The sequence below is a fragment of the Mercurialis annua genome, linkage group LG5 (genome assembly GCF_937616625.2).
Source record: "Mercurialis annua linkage group LG5, ddMerAnnu1.2, whole genome shotgun sequence".
Lineage (NCBI taxonomy): Eukaryota > Viridiplantae > Streptophyta > Magnoliopsida > Malpighiales > Euphorbiaceae > Mercurialis > Mercurialis annua.
In genome coordinates this window covers 1,379,450-1,392,341 of record NC_065574.1, presented here as the reverse complement: position 1 = coordinate 1,392,341, position 12,892 = coordinate 1,379,450, and the positions used below count along the sequence as shown (strand labels likewise).

At 30.7% G+C, this 12,892-nt stretch overlaps 1 protein-coding gene across 3 annotated transcripts; it reads left to right on the top strand.

Annotated features, from left to right (window-relative positions):
- Positions 1-768: 768 nt before the first annotated feature.
- Positions 769-9,124, top strand: LOC126682224 (splicing factor U2AF-associated protein 2). 3 transcript variants are annotated; one of them, XM_050377823.2, is made up of 15 exons: positions 769-1,026; positions 1,201-1,278; positions 2,077-2,211; positions 2,332-2,490; positions 2,636-2,817; positions 3,532-3,783; positions 3,992-4,084; positions 4,157-4,195; positions 4,971-5,060; positions 5,148-5,250; positions 5,392-5,472; positions 6,381-6,457; positions 7,237-7,317; positions 8,102-8,193; positions 8,799-9,124. In XM_050377823.2, exons 1-15 carry the CDS (start codon positions 960-962, stop codon positions 8,920-8,922), a joined length of 1,653 nt encoding a protein of 550 aa, XP_050233780.1. In that variant the 5' UTR covers positions 769-959; the 3' UTR covers positions 8,923-9,124. The 3 variants fall into 3 exon arrangements, with proteins under 3 accessions (XP_050233780.1, XP_050233781.1, XP_050233782.1); XM_050377824.2 differs by having other exon boundaries at positions 770-1,026; positions 2,365-2,490; XM_050377825.2 differs by having other exon boundaries at positions 772-1,026; positions 2,368-2,490.
- Positions 9,125-12,892: the final 3,768 nt, after the last annotated feature.

The following is a 12,892-nucleotide window of genomic DNA, read 5'->3' as shown; positions in this document are numbered from 1 at the left end:
ATTTGGATGGCTCAATTAGTAGCTGCGAAATCCACTTTTATTTTCTTTGCTCAAGATTGATTCATCATTTACATGAGCTGACCTTTCTTCTTATATATTTATATATTGTTATCTCTGGAAAAAAAAAATTGTACCCCAAATTAGAAATTTTTATAATTTAGATTTTAAAAAGTTATTGGATATAAATTTTGAAAGAATGATTTTTTACATTATTAATAATATTAGCGTTTAATTAGAATATAGATTAAAAATGAAAGATTATTTTAATTTTTTTCATGTGAAAAAGAGGTCAATTTACTACTTTGGGCACAATTGAAAAAGAATGTAAAAGTGGGAGGATTTTGAAAGGAGTCGGAGTGCAATTGAAAAAAGTTTAAAGATGAGAAGTTTTTGAGTGATTAAGTATAATATAATGAAACATTGAAGATGTAAATTTCTGATTGCAAAGTGCACATATAGGCTGATTTTTAGGTGTTCTAAATTATAGATATAATTTAAATTTTAGAAGTTTGTTAATTAAATTAAATTGATTATGGCTTTTATAAATAATAATATGATAATTTGAACTGCCGAGTGTGATCATATCTATGAGGAAAGGCACCCCCAGCAACTTTTGGACAGCCACGCCAAATCTTTACTACTTTGTCACACAGGGAGAAGCTGACTCGTCTTTTCTTACTCACCCGGCTATCACGGAAAATTAATGACATACTAGTTTAAACTTTAAGGATGTTTTTGTTTAAAACTATGAAATTGACCTTATTTGACCTTTTGTTTCAAGTTCAAGGGGCAAATTGAACCTTTACGAGATATATATAGTTATATACTTATCCTTAAACACGGATATAGCGACACTAGTATCCAAACAGTATAAATATTTCCAGTCCTTTCCGTTAAAATTTAATTTTTTTACTTTGAACCAAATTTCAATCGCCGAAGAACAGAGCCGCGCTAAAACGATGTCGTTCGTAGAGGGCTACGCCGATCAACCACACCAGCACCAACAATACGACCAGCAATCTTCTGGTTCGTATAATTTTCAGTCGCATTTGAGATTAACCAAAAAAATTCAAGTTAAGCACTTAATAATTTAATTGGCTATGAGGTTTTTAGGTGCAATTAGGGTTTATTTTACTAATTATTTGTAAACTATTGATGATGAAATTGAATTTAAAATCTGATTCAAAGCTGTTTGTATAGGTGGAGAAGAAGTAGGTTGGTATATTCTCGGTGAAAATCAGCAACATGTTGGACCTTATGCTGTTTCTGAGCTACGTGGTGAGCTTCTTTTTTTATTTTATTTTGCTAATTCAGTGTGTAGAAAGTTTAAAAAGTACAAGGAATTCAAATTAATTTCATGCTTTTAGTTAAATTTTTATGATTGTTAGTGATAATTGCTAGAATTTATCCGTTTTAACTTTTAGACGGATAAGGCATTTCGAAGAACTAATAAGTTTTGTGAGTGGTTGAGGTTAGAAGTATTCAATTGTGTGAATAGTATGGAATATTCAGAATTCAAAAAGGGTTAACATTGTATATTGAATGAAGAAGTTAGGGTAAAAAAGAAAAATTTAAAAGAAGGGTTGCTGTTATAAAATGTCCCCACCTTTCGTGTTTTTTTTCTTTTCGAATTAAGCACAACACAACCTACCAAACGTCTTCGTTTTGGCTGTTTTGAATGGCGAAAACGACATCGTATAAAGCATTTTGACTATAAATGCCAGAAAAATGAAAAATTGAGTTTTTCTATGCTAAAATAAGAGGTTGGAATGTGTGGTGCCACGTGTGGTAGAATGTGTTTAAATCGAAAAAATGCGAAAGGTTAGGTTATTTTATGACAGTAGCTGTATTCTTTTAAAATTCTAATTTTCTTGTTTTGGGTTGCTGTAAGAGCTTAAATTCAGTCAGGTGAATGTTTTTTTTTTGTTTGGTTTTGAATTTCAGTTGTAGCAGTAAATCAAATAGCACGCTTTCAGGACATATTGTTCCAAATTGTAAACTTGTTCATTTGGATCTAATGAAAATGAGCTATTGAAACATATGATTCTACTTTGCTTCTTTACTGCGGTTGCGCAGAGCATTTCTTGAATGGATATCTCTCAGAAGCTTCACTTGTATGGGCTGAAGGAAGAGCTGAATGGCAGCCATTTTCGTCCGTACCTGAATTGCTTTCAGTAATTTCTGAACAGAGATCTGATTCCTCTATAGTAGGTGAATATTTTCATATTTTCTCTGTTTATTTTGTTATTATGGAATATCGATACACTTAAGCTCATGTTTTAATTTCCACGTCAGTTTAAACACTTTATATCTAGTAGTTCAATGTCTCAGTTGAGGAGGCTTACCATAATATATTTTGGCCAGCAGCTGTCAACAATGATAGTGTGTTGGAGAACCCGGGTGAAGTTAGAGAGGAGGATGAAGGCATTGTTGGCTTGCGAAATGGATCTCAATCTGGCAATAAACCAAAATCTGATAGCTCTTTTGCAGGTGAATGATTTTTATCATTCTTCATTCCTTTTACCAATCCCTCTCCTCCATGTCATTATATTATTTTCATTAATTAAAAGGGATAGTCGTCCCAAGTACATGTACCGTTTGAAGAAGGTTTCATATGTTTTGATACATGTGGCAGAGCCCTCCAATGATAATGAGGATGAGTTCGAGAAGTGGCAGAGGGAGATAGCAGAGGCGGAAGCTGAAGCTGCGGCTCTTATTGAAAGACGTCAGTCACCACCAGATGGCGAGGAAGAATTTACGGATGATGATGGTACTACGTACAAGTGGGATAAAGGTCTTACAGCATGGGTTCCTCAGGTAAGTCATGATTGCATTGCTATCACTCCCATTTTAAAAAAGTTCATGCTCCATGTTTTTATGATTTTCTACTTGACCATCTTGCCTGAGTCACAGATTAAACATGTTTTATTTGCTTGTCTTTGTTTTGTGTGTGTTTATTTTCCTGTCCTTGTATTAGCATATCATGATTTTTTGCCAATTAACTTCAATTACTTCTAGAACTTTAGTTTGCTACAGTTAGCTTCTTTAAAAAATGGTTCTTGTATATCTGTTTCAGTAGGTGATATAGGCTGCTTGTGATGTTCATGCATCTCGTGACAATTTGTCCCTCATTAGTCCTATTAAATCTGCATTTAAAGCAATTAGTTCAGATAAAGTGTCAGTAAAAAGAGTAGTTTTCAGTGAATGTTAGTCTGTTCTTGTGAAAGATTACTTCTGAAACTTCCATTGGCACTGTCGGAATGGTTGGTTCTAAGCTTATCTTTTTTCTTTATTTCTGTGCACTCAGACATGCAACTAAGTCCATATGCAGTGTAGTTATATAGGTGGAATAGTGAACCTCGCATCAGGGAATATATTAATGAATGACCATGCATGAGCATCATATTTGGACTGATCCTGTGGATTTTGATTTGTTTGACAAACTCCACATTGTATGTGGATATCGCCTTATTGATGATGTTAAGTGCATATTAGAAATTCATTAGTAATTGAGTGATATGATATCTACAGGAAAGCACTTCAAGCATGACTGGGCAATATGGCTTAGAAGAAATGACCTTCTTGCAAGATGAGGAAGTTTTTTCAACTTTGGATATTAAGACTGCAGCCTCCAGGGAGGAAGTTAATGGTAATGGTGAAGGTGAAAAACTGGGATTAAAACATAATGGCAAAAGGAAGCTGGAAGACATGCAAGCTGATAAGAAAGAGACATTAACGGATAAAAACACAGAAGCTGACAAGAAAGACAAGGAAGATAAGAAGGTCAAACCGTTTCTTTTAATCCAACTTCTAGTTTTATGTCTTAAAACTAGTGGGAGAAGGCTCTTGTCCTTTTTTCATTTACCTTGTACTTGAAATCTTGTTTGTATTATGATCGGAAAGTAATGCTTCAGTTTCCATGGCGGGCTTTGTGCGTTGGTTTTTCTTGTTGGATTTGTTGTACTGACTCCATTATTTTAAAACTTTGTAGGAACCCAATAAGCCGCCGGATAGTTGGTTTGAATTGAAAGTCAACACACATGTATATGTTACTGGGTTGCCTGAGGATGTCACATCTGAAGAAGTAATATTGATTAATTCTTTGTTTTTTTTTATTATTCTTGGCACAATATTCATTTTGGCAAATTTATTGCAGGTGGTGGAGGTATTTTCCAAGTGTGGGATAATCAAAGAGGTAGCGTGCACATCATCATTATTTGCAATTACTCGCTTCTGTTCATGTGTGCATGGATCTGATTCACACTTGTGTTGCTTAATTTCTGCTATTGGAAACTGGTGAAGTGTTATAATTTTTTTTCTATTGTTGTATAACTTATTTCGGTATCTTTTTTTTTCCTGGTCTTCGTCTTTTTGAATGCCTTTTGTAGACTATCTTACTAGGGAATGCTGCACAAGTATCGTTGAGGTATGATATTGGGAACCGCATGCAACGTGCAGTATGTTGAACTGACATCTGAACATTCATGAATTTGATGCCGTTACAGTATTTGTGATGTATATCTAGATGGACAACTCCATTCTCTTTGTTTCCTTTTTGTTTCTCTCTCTCTCTATACACAAGAAAATTCATATGCACATAAAATGTCATACAAAAGAATGAAACGAAAGAACTACATGTTTTTCCTCGTGTTCCTGTCCGTTTCAGTTCTTAGGAGCTTCAGTCATTTCCTCTGAACAGATGTCAGAGAGTTCAATTGGTTAATCTGTCTGGCAACTTATTGAATGTTTAAAATTCTATGAGAAGTGTTTTCTGGACTGGTGATCCTATTTTATGTCGAGTCCTCATATAGTCGAAGAGGATTGCTACTAGTGTTACGGGAGATTTTTGGGGAACTTTTAGAATGAAGAAATGCTGTTATGTTCAAGGTTTTACATTTTCATGTATTCTAGGTCTATACATTGCAGTTTATGAGTTATTCATCTGATGAAATAAGTTGTACATTATACAGGATCCTGAAACAAAAAAACCCCGTGTGAAGATCTATGTTGATAAAGAGACAGGAAGAACAAAGGGGGACGCATTAGTTACATTTTTGAAGGTAATTCAAATGTTTTGCTCTTCATTCAATGACTCTCACAGATCCAATTCTTATGCGTCTGTATGTTTATGTATGATTGCATTCTAGGAACCTTCAGTTGATCTGGCTTTGAAAATTTTGGACGGTGCACCTTTTCGTCCTGGTGGCACAATCCCTATGTCTGTCAGCCAAGCCAAATTTGCGCAGAAAGGTGAGAAAATATTTTTAAACTTCCTGTTTCAATTATTTAAAAGTGAAAAACTTACTGTTTTTTGGAAGATATCTACATTTAGAATTGTAACTGTATACTAGAGGTTTATGTTTTTATCAATGAGTCTCTTATGCTTTATAGGGGAGAGGTTTATACCCAAACAAGCTGATAACAAGAAGAAAAAGAAGCTAAAACGGGTTGAAGAGAAGATACTTGGTTGGGGTATGTTTTAATCTCTAATATCAATAATTGTAGTTAATATGGCCGCTATAGTGCTTATCTAATTACACTATCTTGCTGCATGGTATTTGGTAATTTGTATTGCTTTGTGATATGATTTTGCCATTTGCTGTATCTGAAGCTTCGTATGTAATTTGATAATGTTGCACCCAAGTTCGTTATTTTTTTTACCCCCTCAACTTTGGAAATCTTAAGGTTTGATTATAACATAGTTTCTTAATGCAGTTTCTACCATTCATGTGATTTAGAATCATTGCTGCTTTCAAAATTGAAGTTTAACTATAGCCAAGCAAATCCCTGTAATCTCTGCCTAATTTTTTCATACATTCCAACTTTTTTTTTATTTATTTCTGGAGCACGGTACAAGCAATTTATTGACTACCATGATGATTTTTGTCAAAACTGAGTTTGAAGAAATCAGACTCATTCCTATTTGGAGTGAAAACTGAACTTGGAAATTTATTGGTTAAAAAACAATTTTGTAGCTATGGTTATTTCAACTTTCAAGGGTGTTGGCAGTTGATAAAAAAGAAACTGAAGTTGTTAAGGTCTTCTTCCTTTTGAAGCTAAACCATTATTAATACTGGAGTTTGAAGAGTTTTTTTTTTCCAATCAGAACAGACATTTTAATTTTCTCGGAGTTGCATTTGCTTTTATATGTTTTTGGGTCTGCATTTCTTTGAGATGATGTAGCATATTGTGTATGCTACACCATGTCTTGGCTCATTGAATTTGAAAAATGTCTAGCCCTTCTGACATAATAAGTTTAGTTTTCATTTTTTTTTTCTTGTTGGAGTTATTGTTAAAAAGAAAAAGAAACATGGAAGAGTTCTTAGAGTCACACCGATGAATTTAGTTAGTTGACACCATGTGCTCCATTTGTGACACAGGTGGCCGTGATGATGCAAAGGTGTCAATGCCAGCAACTGTTGTTCTTCGTTACATGTTCACTCTTGCTGAAATGAGGGTAAAACTGAAGTTCTTGTTCTTTCCACCGAGTTTTTGTGATAACATTATTTTGGTTTGAACCTGTGGCACAATATTTTTATTTTGACTCTAAATGTTTGATTGTCTAGAAAATCTTGTCCAGTTGTCCTAATTACACTGGTCACACATACCAATACTCGTCGACCAATAAAACTAAAAAACGTAATGATTTACACTGGATTTAAAAGTAGGAGATGGACCAAGTTCTTTCGCATTGTTTGTTGCTCCACAAGGAAACCTTTTACTCTTTCTATGTGGCGGTTCTGAATATTTCTATGTGGCAGTTTGAATCTTACTTATGTGTAGAGATAAAAGTTTTGTTTTCCTTTAAAATTCTAATGAGCTATAAAAATATATTATCTTGATAGAACATCCGGGGACTTCTTCAGGCTAATATCATCTTTTACATGTTTTATGGGTTTATTTCTATTTTATCTCAGAAGTTTTAAATGGTGCTTTTTTCGATGTGAATGCATTTTGTCCGTCAGAAAAGCAGCTTAAGTCTAACAAATTATGCTTCCACATTTAATTACATACATTGCAACACAAAATTGTCCACCACTCATTTTATTCTAGCTATGCTTTCTATTTTTTATAGTGATTAATTTCCTTAAAAACTCTTACAATTACCAATTATCAAATAGTTCCACCAAAATGATATGTTAATTCTAAAAGTTCAAACAAACAGGATTGCCTATGATGTTTCTTCAAGCAATACTTATTCTTATTTAGATATCTTCTGAACTCTAACATGAACAGGCCGATGAGGTTTTACGTTCAGAGCTGGAAGTGGATGTTAAAGAGGAATGTGGAAAGCTTGGCCCAGTTGATTCAGTCAAGGTACTGAAATGATTTGGCTCTCTCTCTTTCCCCACTTTTACTGAATGTGCATTCCCCACAATACACCTGAAACTGATAATTAACGTGTATTTGCATGGTTTAAGATTAACTAGTCATGGAATAGAAATTTTTCATTGATTTGTGCAGTCTCAGCAGGTTATTTCTGTTTTTACTGTGGAAATTTCCTTTATGCGCCTAAACAGATTATGTTGAATTTGTAATGATAATTTCCTTTTCATTAAAATTTGTGAGGCGAAGTTTCTTTTTTCTTCACCTTGAGCTTTTCAGCAGCTTCATGTCTAAAACGTGGACTTCATCATTATTATAATGTTTGCTAGGTCTATATTAGTATTCTTAGTCCTGCTTTTGCTGTTATTTTGTTTTATCAGTCTTCTATTCTTCTTTCCTCATTTTATTTGTCTTGGTCTTCTAAAACATACTTTGACGACGAAAGTGGGTCTAAAGCATGCTTCTCCTTTTCTTGGATGGATGAAAATTGTTTTTTTATCTTTCTTTGATAAATTTCGTTACATCCTGGTTAGAAGCTTAGTTAATATCTCTATCTAATGCTTTGTACAAGTTTGTAGAAAGGCTGCATCTTTACATAGATCTAGCCTTTTATGGCTTTTTGTTTCATTGGGGAACTATATTGCAATTTTGAAAATAAACATTTTTGCTGGTGGTGAATTATATCAGTTTCTTCCTGAGTTGTTGGTAGGGTCACTTTTTTTGTTTGTTTTGAATCTGTTTTTATGTGCTGTTTACTCATGGTTTTGCTTTGCAGGTGTGTGCAAATCATCCTCAGGGTGTTGTCTTGGTAAGATTCAAGGACAAAAAGGATGCACATAAGTGTATAGAATTGAATAATGGACGATGGTGAGTTCCTGATTCAGTGGTAATGGGTTTACATATCACATTCATCATAACGATTAGGCAAAATAAATCTATTTACCGAAAACTATGGCTTATTTTCTATATATACACCATGATCTTTAAACTTTGGTAGTTTGGTTTATTGTTTTTTTGAGCATTGCCAGATATACTCATGACTTGTTTGAAGCTGATGTGATGCGATGTTGTATACGCCGGGCAAGATAAATTTTGTACACGTAGACGTTGTGGATATATCTGGCTGCACTAGATAAAATAATAGACTAAATTGGCAATGTTTAAAGATCATGGTATATATAGCAAATTGGCTATAGCTGTTGGTAGATAAATTTATTTTGCCTAGAAATTTTAGAAATATACAATGTACCTGTCGTGACGAAAATTAGCAAGTTCGGTCCCTTTACAAATATATTATATTCTGATCAAGGAGTACTAAAATTAGCAAGTCGGTCCCTTAATTAGAATGGTGCTATCATTGCTCAATATAATGTTCTATTTATAGTTCTATAGAAGGATCACTCCTAATATGCTTAACATCCCGAGCTTGCTCAATCCTGATATCCGTGCCATGTTTCTGTTCTTATTTTCAGGTTTGGTGGTCGACAGATACATGCTAGTGTGGATGACGGATCAGTTAATCATGCTTTGGTGCGGGATCTTGATGAAGATGCTGCACGACTAGAGCAGTTTGGCGCTGAACTTGAAGCCGAGTGAGTTATTCTATAAATTTCAACGACCCTGACCCTGGATATATGTTTATGATGCCAAATTTTGCTCTGGTAGTTAGAGATTGGTTTGATTGTCGCTCTAGAAAATGGCAGAAAATTGAAAAGCTTTTTAGCTGATTCCTCCTTGTAAATTTTATATATAAACCAAATCGTGTAATTTAACGTTAGTGATGCCTTTGTTTCGTTAATTCGGGATGTTAATGTTAGAGATGCTTTCAAATGCACTTGCTATGGAGAAAACATATGGCAGGCTATGCTAAAAAGTCTCCAAGTTCAAGCGATAGCCCTAATGATGTCGAGTAACCGAAGTAGATGAGCGGAGTTTTCGTGGAAAACAGAGTTGGTTGGTTATTCGGGAATCAGAAATGTGCTCGTTGAAAGATGTTCTTTTTGTATTATTTAATTGATTAGATTCTAATGTGAATTTTATTCAGTAAAAAAATGGAGCGCCGAAACTCCAATGAGATTGATGAGAAATTTCTGATTTTGAGTTCATTAATTCTTTGCATATATCTGGCCCTGTTAAGGAATCTCCCTACCACTTCATAAAAATTCTTGTTAAACATTCTTATAAAAATTTAGTTTGATTACTACCGGTTCATATTATAATACTAACAGTTTCTGATATTTTATTATTGCCTATAACAATTATACTATACATGATTTTCAAATCAAAACGACATAGGGTACAAAACGGCACTAACTTTATGTATGGAAACAAAACAACAAGTGAAGAATGCAAAGAAATTGCTGTGAGCCTTACCGCCTAATAAGTTAAAGAAACATGGCAAAATATCATAATAGCTTCTTATATTTATTAAACCTTACAATTCAATCCTTAAATTTTCTTTTATTAATGATTAAATTATTTTGAAAATCATTAATGTGATAAATTATGACATCTTATAAATATATAATAAATATATTTTAATACTATAGTATATAAAAAGTTATTTTAAATATTTTTTTCATATAGAGTCACTTTAATTTTATTTTTATAATTATAGATAAATAAAGGTTACAGTAATACTTCAAAAAATCAGTAAAAAATTATGAAATAACTTTTTTTATATCAAAAGTATGAAATTTTTCATAGTTTATTTTGAACGTTATAAAAATATATATATTATATATGCATACTTTTATATGTGTATTCTTAATTTTAAGATATATAAAAGAAAAATAATCTTCTAATTTGAAACTTCCACTCACTCACAAATTTAAAAAATCGTTATAGTGATATAAGTATAAAAGATAACAAAAACAATTAACGGAGCATGATCTTTAGTTGTTTTATTTATTTTTACATATATTGTGAATTATCTTTTAATTAGAATAAATCATTTTCACGAGTTTTTTTTCATTCACAATTTCCTTTTAATCACCATGTAATTGTTACAATCTCAAAAATTCAAATAAAATAGTAGTTTAATATGATATTATTCTACAAATTAATTATTATATTAAACATATTTAAATGTAAATATCTTTTTCTATCAGTAACTTTATCTTATATTAAGTAAAAACAAGTCTTTAAAGAACAATTAAATGATTAAGTAATTTTTTATATATAATTAGTTAAAACTTAATACAAAAATGTCAACATCATTATGTAATTATATTCTTTTAAACAAATACTAATATTATTTTTACAAAAGTACAAATAATTGTTTATTCGATGTTCAATAAAATAATAATTTTATTAATTAATGTTTTGAATTTAATAATAAAATTTTAAAATTTTGTATGTAATCATTTTGATGATAAAATTATTATAGCTTTTATAATTTTTAAATTAATAGTTAAATATGATAATTTCAAATAATTTTGTTATATATATATATCAGAATAAATTATTAAAACCCCTTTGAGGTATGTTAAAATGTATTGACTCAACCATCGGTGTTTGTAAAAATATTATGACATGTCTCATATTTTATTTTATTCTATTGTATATAATATTATATTATGCGAGTCAAGAGTTTTTTTGTCATATTAAACAACCTAATTGTAGTTCTTCCTAAATTGACCTCATGTAATTGACACTTATGATCTTTTAGAAGAATTTAATAAATTATTATCCTTTTAATTGATAAGATGGATACAATATATATTAAGGTTTAATGAATATGCAAATGAAGTTTAAAGTTATTTTAAAGATATATGTAGTTATTTTTTATAATTATATAATAAATAAAATATAATAAATATACATTTAATTTTATTTCAAATGTAATATTCATAATTTGTATTATTTATGAATGATTAAATTATCATACAATGACATGGCTGTAATTTTTTTAAACCATAGACAGGATCACATAACTTTAAAATAGCTCATTTATGGGTGAGAAAAGTCGTAAGTGCGAGTAGAAGAGATGAAAAAACAGCATAAGTTCAAAGTCGACAATAAAAAAATAAAAAAATAACAAATTTATTTTTCCACTATCTTTTCACCTATATATATATATAATTTTCGTCAAATAGTTTTTTTAATTTTTATTGTTGAATTTTTCAAAAGTATGATCATATCAATTTTTCATTATAATATGTTTTTGATCAACATGAGATTAATTTTATAAATATTAATATATATGAAATTACTAAATAATAGTTCTTAATTACAGTAACATAATAAATATTACAATTTAACACATATATTTAATTGTACAACGGAACAGAACATGAAAATAGTCATAATGTATATAAAAATCATATATGTTAAAATAATACGTTAATTCAATATTAATTATTTAATTGGTGATAAAAAGCCAAAGCAACGCTTGGCCAATCTGCTAGTTTAGTTTGATTACTAAATTTAAATTTAAAAATTATACATTTCTTTGTGGTAAATTTGAACCTAAAATTTTCTTACAATTGAAATTTAAAAATAAATTTATAGGATTTGGAAGTGACATTCATACTTACCAACATATATTTATCTATATAACCTAACTTTTTTTGAAAGAATAAAACGTGCACGATAAGTAGAACAAAGACATTTGTGGTAAATGAATGACCCACATAAAATTTCTTATTTAGTTGGTAACATGTTTAATCAATATTATTCTACTAATTAGACTATGACCTTATGGTTCAAGTAAAATAAGATAATGACCTTTGGATAATCAAAGTACAGTTTAATTCATTTGTCAAATCAAGACTATCTTATCACTTAATTTCTTCATAAATTTCAGAAAATATTAGACTAATCTATCCTAATATTCATGCATTACTAACTTTTATTTCACTTAGTTTTTAATAAATGTTTTACATTTAAACAGTTTTCTAACTATTTATTTTGAATTTCCGTAGGCTTTTCTTTTATGAAACTTCGCCGTTTTGATTGGCACGGAACGACAATATTTTTTGTAATTTCGTCCATAAAAGTTAAAGAATCACACGAGTACTTGCAAAATAATTATTAAAGATCAAGTGACATGAAGGCTAATAATATAGAAATTTTGTGATGAGTTTAGTTGAAATATTATTATTATTATTACTTATTGATAGAATAAATTAATCATTTTCTTGGTATGATTTGATTGTGGAGCCTATATGCTGTAGGCAAGATTCCAAGCAGATTAGAAAGGCATCATAATGATTTAAAACAAAGAAAATGTTTAAAATGGGCCAACAGAAGAAAACTTCTATATTCATTGACATGATGGGACTCTCATTTTTCAAAGGTTCCATATATAGTGTAGTGTTAGCAGGAAAAATAAATAAAACTAGTGGCAAAATCAGAAAATAAACAAAAAGAAATGATCAATGACTATAAAAAATTCGGATTAAAATTTTAAGAGAGCGTTGAAAAAGATAAAAATAACCAATAACTGACGATAAAAATGATAATTTATTTTGTTATTTTAATTCCGCCGCTGATTACAAAGTGACTTATTTTTTATGGATGCATACAATGACTATGACTGATTTAAAACTTATCATACAATATA